This window comes from Xiphias gladius, chromosome 10 (genome assembly GCF_016859285.1).
Source record: "Xiphias gladius isolate SHS-SW01 ecotype Sanya breed wild chromosome 10, ASM1685928v1, whole genome shotgun sequence".
Taxonomy (NCBI): Eukaryota; Metazoa; Chordata; class Actinopteri; order Istiophoriformes; family Xiphiidae; genus Xiphias; species Xiphias gladius.
In genome coordinates, this window is record NC_053409.1 from 19,832,845 (window position 1) to 19,855,309 (window position 22,465).

At 38.9% G+C, this 22,465-nt stretch overlaps 1 protein-coding gene across 3 annotated transcripts in view; it reads left to right on the forward strand.

The window, feature by feature from the left end:
* The first annotated feature begins 3,018 nt into the window (after positions 1–3,018).
* Positions 3,019–22,465, forward strand: part of mta1 (metastasis associated 1) — a 48,131-nt gene continuing 28,684 nt past the window's right edge. For 2 of the 3 annotated variants that reach the window (XM_040136468.1, XM_040136469.1), the window contains exons 1-4: positions 3,407–3,428; positions 3,514–3,630; positions 13,949–14,016; positions 18,660–18,753. In XM_040136468.1, coding sequence (XP_039992402.1) covers positions 3,422–3,428; positions 3,514–3,630; positions 13,949–14,016; positions 18,660–18,753 — 286 coding nt within the window. In that variant the 5' untranslated portion in view covers positions 3,407–3,421. Of the gene's footprint in view, positions 3,089–3,406; positions 3,429–3,513; positions 3,631–13,948; positions 14,017–18,659; positions 18,754–22,465 lie in introns of those variants that run through there. The other variant, XM_040136470.1, reaches the window with a different exon arrangement.

The following is a 22,465-nucleotide window of genomic DNA, read 5'->3' on the forward strand; positions in this document are numbered from 1 at the left end:
GTATTGCAGGAAAGGGAAAGTCAGTTAACAAGAGAAGCATATGACATAAAGTGCACCACAATGAGCAATTTTCTAAACAAAAAGCAGTGCTTTTCAGCCAGATAATGGCTATATTTTATGCAGAAATGCACTTTATCTTGCACATAACAGTGAGCAGAATGCTCTATATTGGGCAATAAATATACGATATGAAAAAAATATCCATTGGGTAATAATGCTCTTTTATTTCTTTAACAGAAAATTATAGTCCACGTCAAAATGCTTTTTAGTTCTGCTCCCACCATGCACATTATCATTAAGAAACATTCTCAAATTCACTATATTTTAGACTAAATGGCATAAACGGTTGTGCATGCCCATACATAACCGCACACACACAAACACACACACTCTCTGTCTCTTGTTCTTTTTCATTAAAGAGCCCTTAGAGACAGTACAGGACACAATGCAACCCTCCAATGCAGCACGGTTCCAACACTGAGACTGCACACATGAGCAGGAGTGCATACTGTAAGTACACACGATTGGCTCCTGACGGTCATGTGACTGCAGACTGTAGTCCCCAGTGTTAGGCCACAGTAATTGAGGCTTCCATATGGTATAGATCAGATGAAGCCTTCACCACAGCATTCCTTCAGCAAAGAGACTCTACAGTACGCTTATTTCAGCGTTGAAAGCTGAGCTTATCCAACGAATATCACCGGAAGATTTAACTATTTAGCCCTCTCTTGTCACATTGTATCTCAGTTTTTAGACACCTTCTGCTAAACACTCTTTTTACTGCGATCAAAAGCTATACTTTTATGTTTGCTGTCTTTATTTTTAGAAGTAATTATGTTTTGATTATGATTTACTGGAAATATAATCTTACAATATCCAAGGAGAATAGCTGATTTGTGGTAGGTGTTTCAGAGGAAACTTGTGCTGCTGGTCTTTGTTGCAGTACAAAATATCCCATTTTTCTGTGGTGGATTATGGCAAACTACGAAATCCTGTCCACTTTCTATTTGCCCACATGCATTCAGGTCCATACAATTAACTAAGTAGGTTGTTGTAATAAGATTGATTGTCCTAAACCTTCTTTTCCTGCTGCCAGAATGCTATGAATCCCGAAATATGATACCATCAGTCACTGTGCATTCCTGTCCTCGCTGCACAATGTGAATATAATGTTGGTACATTCACTGTTGTATACTGAGACCAAGGGTAAATATGAGAAATATAGAACAATGGACTAATGAATTAATCTGCATTCCTATGTGTGCATCCCTGACTTTGTTCCATAATAACTGATCAAGTGCTTCCATACTTAACTTGGTATCTTTTAGTGAGCAAAATGACATTGTTTGGCAGGAAAATGAACAAAATGAACACGTAAATTTGACAACCTATTAACATTTCGAGACTCTTGCAAGAAAAAAAGTCAGGTTGCACCCACAGAGCAAAAATATCCAACATTGCATCTTATCTAGATATCACAAAAGCCAATTCTATGAAAATATATAAAATCATATAATACATAAATTTAGTACAAATTACATACTACGTAAACACCTGAACAATTAGACTAGGTGTCCTGACATGATGTTATATTTAACATTTATCTGGTTACTGTCACCGTGGTGAGGGACCATTCTTGCATACATTAATTAAACTTAACTGAGCCTATTCCTCTTTTCAACCAACCCTGTGGGGCCTTGCCCATAGATCTACTCTACAGACCAAAATTGACACCACTGAGCCGAAGTTTCAAACACCAGTGTTGACCTTTTTACTCCAAGCGCCCATTAGCCCAGCCCTTAAAAGGTGCAAAACGGGGGTTTCATCTTATAATATCACAATAGTTTAATCGTATAAACCAGGTCTATGATATTTTTACTTTATGATATTTACTGTGGCTTTTAGTATCTGAGAGGGGTACTCAGATCCTTGACTTAAGTAAAAGTAGCAAAACCACCAATTGTGTAGAAAGGTTATTATCTTGTGCAACAAGGTAAAAGCATTTATATATATTTTTTCAGGACTTTGGGGTCTCTCCTGATAGTTTTGTTGCAGGTGCAAGTTACAGCTTTATCATTCTTACTGGTGAGCTCTTGTAAATCCCAGCATAACTCCAACCTGAATAAATCTAATCAGCCACATAACTGACAACACCTGTGTGGGTATACAGGACCTTTAATCAATAATAACACATAATTTTTTAGAATTGGTTATATTTCTTTTGTATGTAAAATCAAAGTAACTATAGCTGTTAAATTAATGTAGTGAAGTAAAAAGTACAATATTTGCCTCTGAATTGTAGTGGAGTGGCAGTATAAAGGAGTATAAAATGGAAATACTCAAGTAAAGTACAAGTACCTTAAAACTGTAAAGGACAGTACTTCAATAAATGTACTTAGTTACTTTCCACGTGGCCTGATAAATCTCCTAGGTGGACCCTATTGACCTGCACTATACATGTCGGTTTCATTATTTCCCCTGGTGCCCAGAAACCAACCAGCACTCTAGAGCTGAAATGATTAGCTGATAACTGATAAGTCAACTGACGGAAAATTGATTGCAAAAAATTTTGATGTTTGACTTTTTAAAATTTATGTATTTATTTATTTTCCCAACATTTTTTGGTTTTTAACTGTTGGTCCGACAAAAGAAGATATTAAAATATTATAATGATGTGATTTTTTCCACCATTTTTTCTCGTTAAGACATTCATTAATTTAACGTATAGTACTTCTATTATGGAATAATACTACCTTCCTGAGGTTTTCTGTATGTTAATTACTTGACACGTTGAAGAAAATAAAGCATAATAATCAAAACATAACAACACATCACATGAGCTCAATAGAAACTAAAACAGTTAAGGTCTTAAAATTAGTTTTTGACATAAGGTCCCCCAAAAAGACAAGCCCACAAGATGGAGAAGACTGGTCATAGTTGATATTAGGCCTCAGCGGTAAAAATTTCAAAGAAATTTGCAATTAATTATACAGACCCAAAAATGTATTGTAGACTGTAGTTCCCTGGTCAGTTGCCCGGCTGGTAATTCAGCCTTGATTTTCCACCACTGGTTTCCGAGCTACACCAGGTCAGTTTTAGTAGTAACAGGCCCACTTCCAAGTAAAATTTTTACTTGGAAGTGTTACTACTTCCACGTAATTTTTTTTTAACTTTACTCTAACTTACTTGGAAGTTGGAGTACTTTACTCTAAACTAAGTAATACAAGACAAAAAAAAAAAAAATAAATAAAAAATAATAATGGTACAACCGTTGGTTTTGGACGAGCCAGCCAGTAGCAGCAAATAATGGCGTCGTTAGATTTTTTTTGTGAAACGTTTGTTAGTAGTTAACGGTCACAAAATTAGCAGGACTAAAGTAGAAATGTGTTAAACGGCCTCAGATTTTAAATACTGCCGCCAAATGTCGGGTGAATATATGGAGTGTACTGTCTCTTTAAGGTCTCTCGGCTGGTCTGTTTCGTATTGATCAATCCACCATTTTCCAACACACAGCGGCGGCAGCGCTAGCACAGCTCCGGCAGCGAGAGAGAGAAGAGAGCCACCCCTCTACCTGGAGAGGAAGCCAGGGACCGGTGGCAGTCATGGCAGCGAACATGTACCGGGTTGGAGGTAAGGTGGCGGCGGGGAGAACATTTTTAGGAGCTTCCCGTGTGTTTTTTTTTTTCTTTTTATGGCGGACTCGCCATGATTCGTCGCGGGTCTTTTATGTATTTACAGAGCGTGGTCCGTCTTTTCCTTCCCTTCTTTTATTTCCCTAAAGCTAAACAGCCTTGTGCTTCACAGATGATGATGGTGACTGTGTGAAGAGGAGGATGGTGATGAAGAGTAGTGGTTCGCTTACCGAACTGCTGCCTGGTTTCCCTCGTTTCTTTTGTTGTTTTTTTTTTGTAACTTAGCATAAACCCAAACAACTACTTCAATGTAAAGATGCATCTAAACTAACGCGCATTGTGTTTCTGTATATTTAAGGTTGAAACAAGGCGAACATATTCTAAAAAGTTTTGCGTGCCATTCAACTACTGCCCGGGCTCCTCTTTCATGATAATAAGTAACGTTATTAGTATTTCACTTAACCTGCAGAAATCCCTTAAGACGTGCAGGGAAGCAGCAAGGAGTGGATGCAAATTGCAGAGGACGTCCTGGGATAAAAAAGTTAAAGGTTACTTCTTACCTATAAAAGCTGAGATGCGGACCATTGGAATAAAAATGTAAGCAAAGCATGCTTAAAGGTCTATTTTCCACATCTTTAACCAAGGTTTCTTTTCCTCTTTCGCTCAGGCTACTCCAGTTAATACCTAATTAAGATTCCTGTTTTCCCCTCCCACTCATTTTCTGATTATGTTGCTCTGATTCACATCCTGCTGGTATTGTGTAAAAATAGTGTAATGAAAGTTACTGCAGCTATAACATAGTTTAAATCAGGTTGTGGCTACTTTTTTTTGGGGGGGGGGGTGGTCCCCAGATCACTGTATATGGGGGGGAAAAATTGGGAAGACTCAGATGCCCAATGCATAAGAATATCAGCACTGCAGAATTTTCACTCAACGGGAGATTTTATTAGATTACTGCTAAAATGTTCACCGTAAATTTCACTGTCCAAAAGTGTGAGAAACGCGACATCACCGTGTGCTGTGACAGGTATACTGTAGATGACAGGTGTAGCTGCTCAGAGGACAGTTTCCTTACCCTGTGTGAGCTGGTCAGCCTGCTTTTTCCATCAACCAGGTTTCTTCATTCATGTTTCTTTTTACATGAGTGTAGACTGTTGCTCTACCTGTAATTGTAGGGTAGCCTAATTTTTTTTTTTTCTTTTAATTTACTTCTCTTAAACTGTACCCAAGTGTATGTGTGTCAAAGAGAGAGGGAGGGAACGCAAGAGCAGTTGATTACATTTTAAAGATATATTCACATGCGATGACTGACAGTAGTTCAGCGAAGTAGGAGTGCTGTGACTCTCCTTGGCACGGTACCTGCATCAAAAATAGCCCGTAGTGAACGTCAAAGCCCTCTTATTTCATCAAATGAAACAAAGCCTACCTGAGTGAGAACAGGATTACTGTATGTTCTAGAGCCGGGGAGAAAATTAACACTTCACCAGCGAAATGTTGCTGAATTTGGTATGTCTCTTCACTCTGTTGGCCTCTTATACTGAGACACCAACCAGCTAAGCTTCTTTGTTTCGTCTTCAGAAAATTCATTTGGTTTCAGAGGAGTAACAATGAGTGATTTATGCTATTTTCCCACCTTCTAGCTTTGAGATGGTGCATTTTGGCCCCCAATCTTCAGCACTCTGCAGTTTAAAATGAAATTTAATTAAATAAAATGAATTAAACTATATTATTAATACCATAGACTTGTTCTTTTTGATCACGATTGCCAATACAAGTTATTGTTTGCAGAAAAATAACTTGGCAGAATTGAAACATTACAAATAGGCCTAATGGTTTAATAACCTAAACTAATTTGAAAACACAAGTCATAAAAATCATATTACTGAATAACCATAGTATTGAATTGTTTTTTCTATACTCACAGTAATAATTTAGATCAAAAAGAGCACCATTTAGGCCAAAATATAAGGCTCATAATTGACCTAATCTTCTCCTGAGACCAATTCAGCCCAAGATCAGAACAAAGCAGAACCCTTGGAAAGATGGCCGCTACTTTGCAAGACAATGCAGGATCATCTTGGAAAAGCAATGACTTCCCTAGTGAATGAACCTTGGACAAAAGCCGTCTTTGTAGCCCTTGATGTCTTTGTTTTTACCGTGCAGGCCACAAGCCACTCTTCCGGTGCCTGCAGTGCTTCTTCCTTGTACTTTACCCCATTCACAGGAAAGTGCTGGTGGCAAGGTATACGCTAAACCATAAGTCTTAACATCTTAATGGTGGGAAGGCAAGAGAAACTAGCCCACCGTTTCTGTGAACAGGCCGCAGAAGTTGAAAAGTCTGAACCTGCAAAGAGCCACCAATACTTGCTGCAGATTTATTGCTCAGACAAAAATTACTCTCATGAGACTATGAGAAAATAAATAGTTTTTTTAAAGATCTGGATATGAACGCGTTATATGATAGGTTCAGAGTGTTTCAAGTCTGTCTTAAAACAATAGTTTCATGCCCATAAGAACACTGACGCGGATTTTGCTTGCTACAATCAATCCTGTTCATGCTGGCCAGTAAAAGATCCCATCCTCATGCATTTCCAATGTAAGTGATTTAAGACCAAAATCCACTGTCACTGTTTGTGCATTGGTGGAGACGTGTTGCTTCAGGTACCAGTGAGACGTGAAATATGATCCAGGAAGTAAAGTTTGAGCAACAGATCTGTGAATTCCAAGGCTTCTCAGATGCCAAAACACTGCAAATGGGTTTATGGTACTGTGAGACAGGATTTTGCAAACTGGAAAGTTATCATTGTTGCAGTTATTTTATCTTTCGTCATGATGATCGCTAGGTAAACAGGAGAAATACGGTGTTGCTGGATGAAGTTGTGTTGCATTGCAGCTAAAGTTAACCCAGGTTCAACTTTTTTTTCTGGACGACCATGTGTTTTTGTTTGTTTGTTTTGTTGTTGTTTTTTTTTTTTTTTGCTGGAGCCCCCCTGTGTTGTCACCTCAGCTGCACCAGTGGCCCCCATTCAAAGGAATGCCTTTAGTCCAACAGATCAAATGGATAACTTCCAAAGTTGAAGACTTTAAGTACGAAATTCAATCTTTGTGTTTCCCCAAACAGTGTTTCCATGTTGAGCTGCATTGGAGGACAGTGAAGGGAATTTTTTAATAAAAAGACTGCAACTCTGTAAGATCTACTCTTGAGAGACTGTTAAAGTCTGTTATTAGCTTCAGATAAACTTTCTAATGTATTTTTCCACAGAACAAGGACTTTGGATTTTGTTCTCCGTCACTTATACTGAAAGCATATTAGAAAAGGATAGCCAGTATAAACAGGAGAAATTATTACAGCAAGCATGTTCTAAGACTGACTTAAAAAAATGTGTGCACGTCCTTTAAATTATTACTTGTACTGAGGCTGTTGGAGTATGAAAACCCTTATGCAGAATGTGCTTAATGCGTTGTAGTGTTTACTGACTTAAAAAGTAACACACTTTGGTGTCAGTACCCACATCTCTATGACCTTGTACTGTTGGGGATTTTCTCCATGCTGCCAATTACGATTCAGAACCTGCTTAAAGGTGTTGCAGTTTTTACTAATCTACAAAACGACTAAGTTTAAAAACTTTGTCAGTGCCCACAGTTTGTTTGGTTGGTGGCTGGTTTTAATTGCCCCTGCTGGCAGTTGCCAATCTTGCAGGTCTGGTGGGTGTAGTTGCAGAGTGAAGATCTGAGGCCTGTTTCGCTGCCATCCTGCCAAATAAAGGACGGTCAGTTGAACAGATACATAACAGCTATTAGATTAATTCAACAAATTGTCCCTATCATCACCTTTCATTAGAGGCCAAACTGCACAGTGCACATACATCCATTACAATGAACAGGATTTGCTACGAGCTAGCCGCCTTGTGGAAACTTTGCAGGACCACAGTTATTTGAAATTGAAGATTTGGTCGTCTAAACTGCTCTCAAATAGTTGTTTGAGAGAGAAGGTTTTTATAAAACCTACACACAATTGCTGATTAATCACTTTCTAAACAAGAAGAAGATGCATTGGTTGCTGCAACGCAAGTTGCAGGACAGATGGGAGTTAAATTGCTACTACTTTTTATTAGATCAAATCCCCCTCTGCTTAAACATCATTAAACAGAATTGTTAACCAAAAAGAACTCCGATCTTTATGAAAAAGGCATATTTTATGTTTTACATTCTGGTGTTGAATGTGCATTGTGTCTCGGGTTAGAAGAGAGATGCAGAGCATTAAATAAAAGATTGTCTGAAAAGAAGACGTTCATTGTCTTCTGCTACGAATGAGAAGAGGAGCTGGTAGGTTAGATACATAGATGAGTAGATAAATGCTTAAGTCTCACCCTAAACAGATGTGAGCATCTGTGTCTAGGTTTGATCAGTGAAAGAAAGTTATATGAAGGTGCGAAAAAGATGTGCAAGATTGATTCAGAAGATTAAATTACCTGCCATTACCATAGAAACCTCCATCTGAGCTATAATCTCCTCCACAGTTGCTGCTCACGATAACGACACACTTCTGTGTGTGTGTGTGTGTGTGTGTGTGTGTGTGTGTGTGTGTGTGTGTGTGTGTGTGTGAGTGTGAGAGAGAAAGCATTGGACGGGGTGTGGGCTGTGTAGAGGGGGTGTGTGCGTGGACAAATGTGGGCGGATGTTCACATTCTCCATTTCCTGCCTCTCTCTCTCTTCTTTGCTCTAGCCCAGCTCTTTTCATCACTGTCATAGAAAGTACGCTCTTTATGGACACCACCTCTGTACCTACTACGGCTGTGTGTGGAGCCTCAGTAGTTTATGAATCCCAAATTAACTGTGTCTGTGTACCGAAAATTGTGAAACACCTAAAACTGTTAGCGAAAATTCTGATTTTGAATTTTAATTTTGTAGTGTCACACAGTTTTTATTTAGGCAGAGTTCCTGTACAACTGTTTGTATTATGATGACTTTAAACACTGATGCATTTTGAAGGTTGTACTTACTTTGTTGACTTTTTTTATTACAAAAATGCTAATGTCACAAAAATGAGGCATCCTAAACAAGTTTTTGTACCAGTAACAAAATTCGGGCATTATATTGGCAGCTAGAGTCCAAGATGACATCTCGGTGACGTGTGTTTTACAGCCTCCGCTGTTGTTTGTGGCACAGTTGGCATTTACCATTTTCTGTGCTGAATATAAATGCTGTGGCATAACACTGGTCCAGGTTTTGAAAGTAATCGCTGTAATATTAACCCCTTTAAACATTTAATGAATTGTTGACAACTTGGATTATCGTATATTGAGAAGTCAACACATATAACATCATGAAAAACTAACCAATGTTTGAATCAGTTCTGTTTAACTGATAAGCTAAGAAGTTAAGATTGGAATATAAAAGTAAGTTATGACTATGTAGCATGCAGGTAGGGCTGTAACCACCGATTATTTTCTTAATTCATCAGTTTGTCCATAAAATGTCAGAAAATAGTGAAAAATGCCTGCTCTAATTTCCAAAAGCCCAAGATAATGTATTCAAGTTGCTAGCTTTAGTTGACCAAAACCCCAAATTATTCAGTTTACAATCATCTATGACAAAGAAAAGTAGCAATTTATCACATTTGAAAAGGTGTAACTGGCAAATGTTTGGAACTTTTGCTTGAAAAAATTACTAAAATGATTACTCAGTTATCAAAATAGTTGCAGATTAATTTTCTAGTTGGTGTGATTCTCCAGTTAGTCCTCCAATTTGATGTTAATTAATATACCTTTTTAAAATAGTTTTATTTCAGATTTTTTGCCCTTATTAAGCGTGTTACTCATTCACCAACTTACATCTCTGTCAGGCTGTGCACTTCTTGGTGTGTCTGATGGCCTTCAGTCTCTCTTTCTGTCCATACCCAGACTCCATCAGTTATCTCATGTTTTCCCTCTCTCATCATTGGGTCTCCCTGACTGTCTGTCTCTCTCTGGCCTGGTTTGAATCAGCCCAGCAGACTTTCTCTTTTGGGCTCAGTAACATGCCTTGATTGGCTTGCACTAAATTCGACTGCACTGTGACATCATAGGCGCCGGAGCCAGCTGATAGGCTGACGCTGGGAGCGGGGGATGGAGAGCAGGAGGGTGGGTGGGTGGGTGGGGGGGTTATATGCGGGTTGAGGCAGCGGGAGGGCTGATGGGAAATGGAGAGACTGAGTGACGCTGCTCAGTGCCTACAGGCCCTCTCTTCTCTCTCTATTGCTCTCATTTTGAGTTCCTCTCCAGCTCGCTCTCTAGCAAGCTTCAGCTCCTCACATTGTGGAAACTCCAACACTCAAACATCCCACTCTTGACTGTCACTTAAGCGTTTTCTTCCCGCTTTTTCTTGCTGCAAGGGACAGGGGTCGAACTTTAAAGTGATTCCATTCTCGGTAACTGAAGTTCCAGAGTTAGGAAAAAGAGAGACAGTGATCTGTGTCCAATATCCCACCTTCACAGTGACTCTGTATGTGCTGGGAGACGCGTCGTCACCGACCCCCCCACAAAAAGTGTCTTGCGCGCATGCTCTGGGGTGCTGCTGGGTACTCCAGAACCACCGGCCCGCTATTGCCGTGGGATTTCTCCCGGGGGCCAGTCCAACTATGACACACAATTTGGTGTGTGTGTGTGTGTGTGTGTGTGTGTGTGTGTGTGTGTGTGTGTGTGTGTGTGTGTGTGTGTGTGTGTGTGTGTGTGAGAGGGAGAGAGAGAGAGATTGGATGGGGAGAGAGCGGGGCAGGGCAAGGCTGCACTGAGCCAAAACCTAAAGATACTCAATTTACTTCAGCATTAAAGATTAAGAAAAGCAGCAAATCCTCACATTTGAAAAGCTGGAAGCATCAAAAGTTTGGTACTTTTACCTGAAAACCGATAATTAATTGGTTAACAAAATAGTTGACGATCCTTTTGTGTCTGTTTTTAAAGTAAAACAAGGGAAAAAAGTTACAGATTAATTATCTGATGATTGATTAATCAATTAATTGACTAATTGTTTAGAACTAATCAGGTTTTTTGCTAGAGGATGCCTCAACCATGCTCAATAAAAGGATAGAGTCTGACTCACTTTCCCAGTCCACGTTTTCACAGCCAGTCTGGCGATCACAACTAGTTACAAACCTGTTTCTCTGACCTCTGACCTGCAGGCTGCTGCCTCCCCTGTGTGTTAGAAAACGAGCAAGTCAGATATCTTGTCTTCATTTTCTGTCTCAGTGCCGCTCAATTTCAAGTTGGCCTATTTGATATTCAGCAGCGGGACGAAGATGTCACAGTGGCAGTGAAGTCTGGTAACAAGCTGTTACAGGGTGAAGAGTAGACAGTCCTGATGTGAAGATCTTTCCCCGTCTCGTAGCGATGTTGAGTATTGAATGTTTTTCTGTGGTTTCCAGAAGACGCTGTCATAGAAATTACACTCTACATGCTTTCTGAACTCCTGCTGCTGCTTTGGTTAGCCCACTAGAGGAAGTGTTCTTACATCTTTTTATACACATGATCGTTCAGTGCATAAAAAATATTTAGGAATAATTTCATTGAATTTACTTATACTGAGGCTAACTACTGTCAGCTTTTATCAACTTCAATCAGCAGGGCATTTGCAGGTCTTGAAAAGTCTTGAAAAGCACTGAATTCATTTTCATCAAAGAAAAGGCCTAGAAAAGTATTAAAGACCTTGAATTTCATTTACATTAACTAAGGAGCTCATCAACTCATAGTGGGCAAACGTCAATTTTACCAAAAACCTTAACCGATTTTTAAAATAAATAAATAAATAAATAAAAATTTAAAATTACTTAATCTACCCATCAATTTTGTGCCACGTATTTGGGTCCAAGTTACATTAATTGATTAATCATATTACTAAGACTGATGAAAATTGGACAGTTTGTTAATAATAATTGTTATTCCTCCTGCATTTGAAAGAAATGTTTTTGTTTTTTTTCTGTAAATTACAATATTACAGAACATTTACAGGATCGTACGGATTAAGTATACATTTTCATTTACTTTCGCACCTAACCCAATATCGGTTGTGTAGAGACAGAGTATTTCCTCTCAGACAGCCAAGATGGGTCAATGCCGGTCCTCCTATGCTTGTCGGGAGGTGCAGCCGTAACAGCTGGAGAGCTCCTGGTGCTCTGACCAGGACTAGCTTCCTTGCCATCAGCAGCAGAGCTGCTAGCATTCTCATCACTGTTGCCAGATTGCATGTGTTTTGCATGACTTACGACGTTTGGGGTCGATGTCTTTCCATCTTTGGTTTTAGAGGGATTTATAACAATTGTTGGAAAGCTTTTATTGCACTTAACGTAACAAGTTATCAACCTGTATCTCCTCTGGTCCGCTTTGCTCTGTGTGTGTGTGGGGCGGGGCTAAGACACACACACACACAGTGAAACAGAAAGCAGAAGAGAGGTTACAAACGCGACCATAAAAGACAGCAAAATGCAGTAGAGACTCTCACACTGAGTTATAACGAAACAAGTGCGCATAAATTAGGTAAATAAAATAAATAAAATATTTTTAGTTTCTTTTAATTTTTTTGAATTTTTTTTTTTTTTTCCTCTCCACCTTTGGTTTCGTGGGGGGTCACGTTGGAGAGCCACATACAAAATCTACATAGGCGGAAATGCATAATTTTGCTTCAGTGGAAGATGTGACCTGAGCTGGACAGAGCAGTCGGATCTCAATGTGGACACTGGAGACACATTAATACCCGGTGTGAATGTTATCAGGTTAAAATCATATCTTGATACAGTCTGGATACAAGACGCATTTTAACGCCAGGTGTAAATGGACTCTTGAGTACTGCAGCCATGTCCCAAACTCGAAGACGTATTTCCGCCCACGTAGTGGTTGTATGTGGATTAACAATGCATTTGCATTTGTGTTCGGTGGGGTCACAATGCACCCCTGACACCCCTGATGTATTGTGGGTGCATTTACACAAGTTCTTTCACATGGTCAAGCACTATCTAATTGCAGTCCGGTCACACAAAACACATTTTAATTCAAGGTGTAAACGGGGTAAAAGACATTCAATTAACAATAATATAAAGCAAGAAAGTCAAAAATTTTTTACATTTGCTGATAAGCTGGAAATAGAGAAAGTTGTCCCTTTTCACAACTGCCAACGGTTGGCATAATAGTTTTATTAGTTTCCTCTAAGTTTGTGAATTTTGTAATTGTTTTACTATTTTATTATTATTCCTGGATGCAAAAATGTCTCTACTCTGGAGCTATCAGTGCCAAAAAGAAAAAACACAGTAGCAAAGAGGTCCAAAAATACAAGATACATGACGGGTAGATGTTCCAACAATGTTTAACAAAGTGTTTGTAGGTGGATTTTTCCTTTAATTCTGTCAGTAATAGAAATGTTGGATAGTTTTGGATGCCAGTGCAGATCCTGGGTGTGCTAACGTGATGGGTGCATGCCTAAACCAGTTAGTGTTGGACACAGGAGGTGCAGGAAATAAAAACGAGTCAGTGTGTATCACGGTTATGCTGGTGGAATTTCGGCCAGTCTTTGGCTTAGTCGGTCAAGAAGATGGGGGCCTATGGGAGTGTGGGGGATGGGAGGGTGGAGGTTCAGGGTGAAGGGAGGAATAGCTCAGGCTCCAGGCAGCCTACCAAGTGTGGGGTATAATCTGACAGCACTCAGCCAAGACACATGCAGGGCTAAGACCAGGCACCCTACCAAGACTCAGGCCTGTGGGGATATCCTGGTGAGAGCTAAGCCTCCAATGGGCCTGGAGCGGTGCCAGAAGACACACACAAACACACACAAACACACACACACTCACACATGCATAGTAAAGCCACACATGCGTGGTAAGGCTTGTGCAGTCTCTCATACACACCCATATGAATGCAAACACACCGTGCATGCAAACAACACACGCGGGGGGGGAGGAACAGAAAAATAAGACAAAGAAAGCATGAGGGCTGAGGAAGTAAAAGGCTGCAGACTGAATGGAATGGTCTTGAGAGCCAGGTTTGGGTGTGTGTGTGTGTGTGTGTGTGTGTGTGTGTGTGTGTGTGAGTGATGGTCAGACCCTCCAACTAAAACTGGATGTCCTTAGTTTGAAATTAGCCTAATCAAGTTAATTCAACATTGTGTGGATGTCTGTGTTGTACTTTTCCTGTTGATTAATTAAGCTGTCATAGAGTGGTCCAACTTTAAATCACCCTGAATATTTGGATGACCTTGCAATGCTGACTGACTTTTTGTGTTTCTTTCTCTTTCCATTCTCCACTCTCTTTCGCTTTCTCTTCCTCCTCCTCCTCCTTGCTGTTCCACTGCAGATTATGTTTATTTTGAGAACTCGTCCAGTAACCCACTGCTGATCAGGAGGATAGAAGAGTTGAACAAGGTGAGTGTGTGTCTGAGGTTGAATTTGTACCCTTGAAATCTGATGTACGGCTGTTGGGTCTGTGCTGCATTCATGTCACTGTCCCAACCCTACAAATCCAACCTCCAACCTGAACAGATGAGAACAGTTTTATTCCTGATATTCATATCACCCCTGAGTCTGTTGAAGATTGCCTCTATAAAGCAAAAATCTAGATTTATTTTTTTCAAATCTGTTTTTCTCACCTTTTTGGGTTGGCTTCTGTGATAATTGGAGGCTACTTTACACTTTTTACACCCTAGTTTGTTCAATTAAAAAACTCCCATCCTGTTGATGTAAAGGGAAAGTATTGATACTATATATGCTCTTATTCTTTTCCAATTGGATTAGGATCAATAAATGTATCACTTTAAAAGTTATTATAATGGGAAAAAAACTTATATTTGTTTAAAATTCATAAAAATGGAAGATTTATGGTTAAAATTAAAATTCTGGTTTGTGCAGGTTCAAAAGATCCTGAATTTAGTCCCGTATAGGCCTTAAAACATTAATTGATTCATTGATTGATTTATCAAACGAAAATAAATAGGCAGCTATTTTGATAATCAGATTTTAATCGTTTTAGTAATTTTTCAGCAAAAATGCCAAACAGTTGCTTTATCCAGCTTCTCATTTGTGAGGATTTGATACTTTTCTTTGTCATAAATGATAGTAAATTGAATATCTTTGGATTTTAGATTATAGGTTGGACAAAACAAACATCTGAAGACGTCAGTTTGGGCTGTGGGAAATATTACTGAGATTTTTCAGTATTTTCTGACATTTTATAGACAAAACAATAAATCGATTAATCGAGGAAATAATTGACCAGAAAATCATTAGTTGTAGCTTTGGAAACAATATTAAATTGCCTTTATGTATCATTATTGCCCCAACTCAGGGAAAAATCTTTATTATATTAGAACCAAAATATTCTTGTACTGAAGGTATCTTTCCAGACATATGGCCATAAAATGGCAAAAAAAGTAAACCGGACTAGATTATTAACTACATCAAGATTATTGTTTGTGTAAGAAACAAAATTATTTAACTTTTTTTTTATGAGATAAACTAATCATAATGCCAGCATTGACAATAGCTAATATACCAATAAGATAATAATAATAGTAACAATAATAATGATGATAAAAGTTATTGTGTGACTCAAATAGTAAATATCTTTTTTTCTTTCTCTGAAAGCATTAAATACTATATTGTATTACCATGTCAATAGTAAGATAAAAATGTTGCTTTGGAAGGTGTTGGGTAAATCCCAGCCTGCCATCTCGTACACCGTTCAGTCAGAGAAGCAGAAAAAGAGTCCTGTCCCTGACAATGTACAGGTGCCTGCTGTCTGTTGCCTGTCCCAGCTCTGTGCTGGATAATATGGAGGCTGTTTAATGCGATTGATACAGAGCTACGAGTGAGCCCTCTATGCTGCCTGTCACTGTCAGTCTCTCTGCTCCCTCAGGGATATTAGGGTTTCTCTTCCATAAGGTGTTTTTATATATTTATTTATTTATTTAATAAGATAGATAGATAGATAGATAGATAGATAGAACTAGTGTAGGGAAAAATCTTGACCACCACCAGCTGCTCTAAACTTATGACAGACAGAGAATTAATAGTTTGGCTGAATTGAGTGCACATTATAGCCTGTGTATGTAATGCTAATTCGTCTAAATTTTATAACAGTGACTTAGAAATCGGTGTCTTTTTATTAGTGCCACGAATTTAAGAATATTTAAAAATGAAATATGCGTGAATGATTTTACTTACGTTTTAAGGATGCAGCTAAAGATTCTTTCATCATTATTTTGTTCAAACCAACACTTCAAGGCTAAAGCTATTAAGGTTATTATCACATAAGACAATGAAAAGCATAAACGGCTCACAATTGAACCAGAAAATATGACAATTAATTGGTTATCGAAAAAGTTTGATTTGGGTGACTAATCTTTTAATCAACAGTTTGTTTCAGCTCTAAAAAGAAAAATGCAAAAAATGTGACGTTAATTTATTCAAAATGCAACGGGTGATAAGTTTGTGGCCTAAGGTAGAAGGCATCAGTTTTAGAAAAAACCTGGCACATTTATTTTTCAACATAGTCTCCTCCTACATTTACACACTTAGTCCAGGGGTCATGGAGCCTACGGATCCCGTTAAGATCATGTTATGGATCTTGACAACAGTCTCCTGTGTGTTGACGGTGACCGGCTTTCCAGGACGGGGGTCATCTTCCAGGCTCTTTCTGCCACGTTTGAATTCAGCAGCCCACTTCTTCTTCATGCTGTAAGAAGGGACCTCCTTGCATGAGAAGCCCTTGAGGCCGAACGAAGGCCGATGTTTTCCGTTTTCTCAGACAGAGCTGACTTGCAATTTTCAATTTACCTTAAACCTTTCTGCATTATCACTCAAAGGGTTGAACTGCAAATGCATGTAAACAGAGCAGTGTAACTCATCTCCTTCTACCTTAGGCCACAAACTTATCAGTCACCCCACGTAGAACAGGAAATTTCTCATAGAAAATTCATTAACCTTGCTCCTTGACTGCCACATGCTTACAGTACACTATACCTTGATGCAGTATGCATCTATAATATGCACTATCCGTGTGATCATATGCCTTTATGTTTTTTGTTTTTCTTACGCCCATACTCACATCATATTCCTGCCTGTGTCTTTCTTTTCCCTTTCCAGTTTCTCTCTTATCGTCCTCTGTTATGCTCTGCTTCAGTTGGGCTTCAGACCAAGTTAGGTTTGCAGTTTTAACTTGCATGAACATATGATAAATATTTATCAATTTATAAAGGAGATGCTAATGGGAATCATAATCTTAATTCTGCTTTACTTGTCAGATCTGTAGGCCGCGGAAAATCTTAAAAGGCATAGATTTCAGGTTCCTCAAAAAAAGGCATCCGAAGGTATTAAAAAGTCTTAAAATTAATTTACAAGGATCCTAAATATTTTTTCTAGCCTTCCATAGGTAGTGATGTTAGTGGTAAAAATGTTTGTGTATGTGATTTCAGTAAAACGGATAAGTGTACTGTAATGTAATATCTCCTGAACTATTATTCTAGTCCTCTGTACTTATGTAAAATTCATATGTGGACCTTTAAATAGTTATTTTTTTAATTGGTCCGTCCATCCATCCACCCATCCATCAATTTTCCGCTGATTATTCAGGTCTAGGTTGTGTTTAAAGATTAATTAATGACATTATTAGGAATTACTATTACACACCGCTGGGATGTACTGACAAAAATGTGATGTAAATGTCAGTGTTAACTCTAGGCCTTATCATCCCTATTAGTTTTCATTGGTATCTCACAAGCTTTGGCCGGTATGACCAGGAAACAGGTGTTAAATTGCGTTCAATGTGGTAAAAGGTCTTAAAGTTAACTTTGTGAGTACAGCAGGAATCCTGGAGGAGCTTTAAAAAGATTTTAAGTTTTAGAAAGTTCTTTGTTTTGCTGCTTGGCTGCCACATTCAAAACATGCCTTGATGCATCCTTATGATTGAAGCTGTACATATGCCTTTTCTTTGTTTTTCTCATACTTATTTCATAGTGCTGACTATAAATCTGTTCACTTGGCCTATAGAGCAAGTAAGGTTTACAGTTTAAACTTGTACGCACAAGGAAATGCTTAAGAGAATCTTACTTAATTTTCCGTCTTCAGATTAGCTGCAGCTGCATCTGCACTTGCCTAAAAATGTCAGTGTGTGTCATGCAACGAAAGAGCAAAATCTAAACAAACTGGGAACACAGGTCACCTTGGCAGTCCTCCACATTTCACTAGAAACATGCTTCATTTGTAAAGAAAAGCGTTTTAGTTTGCTCTCTGAAACAATCATAAATAAGCAAATGATCTTTTTCTATTCTGTAGCCTGTTCAAATACGGAACCGTGGAAATTTGGATTTTAATTATTTGATGATTGGCAAAGTAGCAAGTCTGAAATACTTGTCTGCAGAATCTAAAGAAATCTGATGTGTTCACTCTCGTTGCTTACTCTCCATCATCTCTCCATCCATTTTTGTCTCACATTATACCTCACTGGAAGGATTCATGAGGGAGTTCCTAATCCAATAAGCTTGCCCTATAATAGGGTATAAATGTGATTGTCAATGATATGTAACACTTTTAAGAATCACAGTTTATCAATACCATAATTTATACTCTGTTATTCCATTTTATTATATGTGTATGGAGTTAAAGAGGTAAAAGCTACAAATCAATTTCCAAATGACCCTTTGCTTTTAAAGCTTTTTTTACCCAGAGCGGTCATTTTCCTTTTTCAGGTGGTATTCAATAAAACACAGTCATGCAGCTTCTAATTTACCAAGTGGTTCATCAGCATACCAATGTAGTAATACTTGGAAGAAACAAATCTTAGGACAACACGTACAACCCCAAACACGCCTTTCCTGTCCTGATAACGAACACTTTTTTTTTTTTTTTTTTTTTTTTTTGGAAAACTGTTGTAGTCTGACACTGTTTTTCAACTGAAGTTAAAACCTAGCCTCATCTATGGGTTTTTGTGTGTGTCTGTGCGTCCATGTGTGGGTGCTCTGTGTGCCGCACCACTTGTTGCCGTGGTAACGCCGATTGTCTCTGGTTTGCAGACAGCCAATGGGAACGTGGAGGCCAAAGTGGTGTGTTTTTACCGGCGTAGGGACATCTCCAGCACACTCATCGCCCTGGCAGACAAACATGCAAGTGAGTAACTGACCAGAACCCAGCCAGCAAACATCAGACATGAAAAACACTCCAGTCAGGATTTAAACAGTTCTTTTTGGCAGACCTCTGCAGTTATTTTCCACTTCAAAGTTGTGGTGCCTTCACATCCAATCAAAGAAGATTCCCCTCAACTGGAAAATACAACTGTGTTTGTTATGAGGTTTGATTATAAGCCTTGTTTGAACACCAGATTTGATGATGGAGTGATACAAAATTGAATTGAGTTTGTGTGCTGTTACTGAGCTGAGAGAAACGGTCCAGACTGCAGCCACTCCTCTGATAAGTCTGATTTCAGCATTGGATCTGCTGGATATGACGAAACCTGTGTGTGTCTATGCATGTGTGCTCTTCCTGTTGAAGCGTGGGTTTGTACCGTGTACCTGAATGTGGTACCGTTCTCAAGAGCTTGAAGCAAGCCCTGTAGTACCTTTTAAGAGCTGGCAGACTTTGAATGGGCACAAGCAGCTTTGTGTGGTCTTTTACTGTTCCGGGCACCAAGATGTTTTTCAGGGAGAAAGACAGTGAAACAATGGTTTAAAAAATTGGTGATTGGAAAGAAAGAGAGAGAGAGACGGAACTACAGAGGCCAAGAGGGATAGAGATGGTCAGTTTAAAGTGGTTAGTAGTAAAAGAGAGAGTGTGGAAGAGGACTGAGTTGCAGGTAACCGAAGTGTGTCGCTTGAAGGCTAGAGCCATTCTTGACTGCCTGGGTCGCCTCCCCAGTGGTCAGTTGGAAATGATGCCTTTGGGGCACTGCTCCAGAGTACCTGACTTCAAAGAGTAAAGAAGCAGGAAGGGACGTTGTGCTTTATTCTCGCCGTTGGATATACTCACTTTTTTTTAACATTACAAGAAGTTGCCTCTTTGATAATTTAAGTGTATTTAAGTATAGAGTGAAATTTGTTCAAGTGGATGGATTGTAAACCTTGTCTCCCAGCCAGACTTGCATTAGATGTTTATACAGAGTCTTAAATGAATGTATTTGAACTGAGGATTTATATAAACTGCATTTTACAGCTGATCCGAATACTGTTTTAGGGGCTTTGAAGCTTCATTTAGAATTGCCCACAAATATATGAAGGTGTGAATGCATGCTGAACTAACATCAGCCATTGTAGAAAAAAGAAAACTCTGTAAGACAGCTGTCACTTACAGTTGTCAGGTGATTCTCCAAAGTCGTCGTAGAGTTGTCATACTTCAGTGTCCTTGGGCATATCTGGCACTCGCAAATTTGGAAGTTATTTGCTGACACTTTAACATCTTGCCACCGCAGTTTCAACTTGTAAGCCTGTCATGTGGTCACCTGTCACTGTCCCAGTGTCAGTGCTGGTAACATTAGATGAGAGATGTGACTGACCCACCAAACTATCACTAAGATTAAATGTCTTTGTCTGACAATATCTAATAGTAATTAATGTTGATGGATAATGAATAGCGTTGGATCACTGTTTCTTATTTTGTGGGCTTTTTGGGATTTTTGTGTTAATGCATATATAAATATATAAAAAATAATAATAAAAAAAAAACTCGAAGCATTCAAATACTGATTTGGATGTTGATTACCATGGCAACAGTAGAAGCTTTGAAGCTTCAAGGCATTCGGGTCAGCCCTACTGCATTTCTCATTTGAAAGAAGACCTGACGGTAGGCAGAATTCATTCCTGCTATTTAACTGTTGGTTGTCTACACCCTGATCCATCCTTAGTATAATCTTAGTGGGAAAATACCACCACCTACTACACACATGCTGGCAGATTAGTTGGGAAGTTAGTCATCCTTAACAGTCACATTCAATTTTCTTTTTTTAATTATTATTATTATTATTATATTGAAATGCAAAAAAGGAAGAGGAGAGAAAACCCTTGAGTGAATCCTGTCCTGAGTCTGCTACATGATTTCCACACTTCACAGGCTCTCGTGTGCACATGTAGGACTAAAAATAATGAATAATGGGTGCATTAAAATGTGTTGGGCAACCTCTTATGTGTGGTGGGCATAGATTGTTTTCAGATCACTTGCAGATTTTTAAATTTGCTTTAAGCAAAAACATGAGACAGTTCCGGATTAAAGGATTATTTGGGGGGATATTTTTACAGTCTAGAGGCTATTAGGATGTATTTCAGTATTGATATTTATATTATTTTGTTTCATATTCAATCAAACATGAAATGATCACTTAAACTTAAATTCTAATACAGTTGTCTTAAATAATTTGTGTGGCGGGATTAAAGATGAGGGTATCTTGAAAAGGAAGTAGTCTGAACGTCGAAAGGCAAAAGTGTTAATAGCTGTTCTGTCTGACCACCTTTTGAGGTGGTTTGAAAATAAGTGTTGTCATAGAGAAGGGCGAGACACAATGAATAATACAAATGAGAATAAAGGTGCTCAATTTCAAATAGTCACTCCTGAAAGACATTCATGGCGTTGCAAACGAGTAGTGTATACAAAACGTGGCATAAGCAGCTGTGTAGAAAATGGGGGGGGGGGGGGGGGATTGAGAAGAGCAGTTTAAACCTTGCATTAATTTATTACTCCACACCTGGCCAGTCACTGTGTATAGGACGTGTGAGTGTTAGATTGTTGGTTTTAGAAAGTTGTTGATATTGTCGGACGCCAACACTTCATTTGAGGCATTCTGATGCCTTTTTAACATGGCGCATGATCCACTGAACATATCGATTTCTGTGACTGCTTTACTTCGTTACATGGTGAGTGTTGACAGACCACAGGAGCAAGAGAGAAAAGGCCAAGGCAGTTGTGTAAAAACACATTAGTTTGAATACACAGTGACACGACTGAGTGGACTGTGTCGTTTCCACATCTGGTCTCAGATGACCTGTATGTCTCTTCCTCTGTCTGTGATGTGGTGCAGCAGGAATAATGTCAACAGCACTGGCAGACGGTTTCTTGTTATGTAGGCTTAAAGGGCACATTTTAAAGTGCAGTTAATCATGCCCTCCTACCTGTGCACATGCTGTCAGGAGTAGACCCACTTCTTGACGCTTGAAATTTACCTTAAGCATACGGACAAACTTAAAAGCAAACAAAAACCAATCAGCCTTATAAAATCAAATTGGTGTAAAAACAAATAAGTTAATTTTAGCACATTCTGATGTAACTCACTCCACTACTTATACCACTAGTGTTGTCATACATAGAAGTAGAAACATTGCTATCGTATAGTCCACACTAGCAGATGCAGCCATTAGACTTTGACTGGGTGTGGTAGGCTAAATGTTGGCGAGTGTGTGTGTTTGTGAGAGAGAGAGAGTGTGTGTGTGTGTGTGTGTGTGTGTGTGTGTGTGTGTGTGTGTGTGTGTGTGTGTGTGTGTGTGTGTGTGTGTGTGTGTGTGTGAGTGTGTGTGAGTGAGTGAGTGAGCTACTAAGTGTCCTGTTTGAATCAGCGCACACGTTTGACTCTTAACGCAGAGTCCACAGAAGTGGCCTAGGGGGGTGTATCCGTGGCAAGAGGGGATTGTTTGTTCTGTTGGACCACACAAGATCAGTTTCAAAGTGTGTGTCCCCCTGTTGAGAAAGTCTGATTATTTTTGAGCAGCATTTGTGTGCGTTCGTACGCATGATAGTTTATCGGCGCTCTTAATTTTTTTATTTTTATTTTTCAGGATTTTTGGTTATTCTGCTGAAAATGTACTCCTTTTGGTGTGTCTGCTAAAAGAATGATGAAACATTA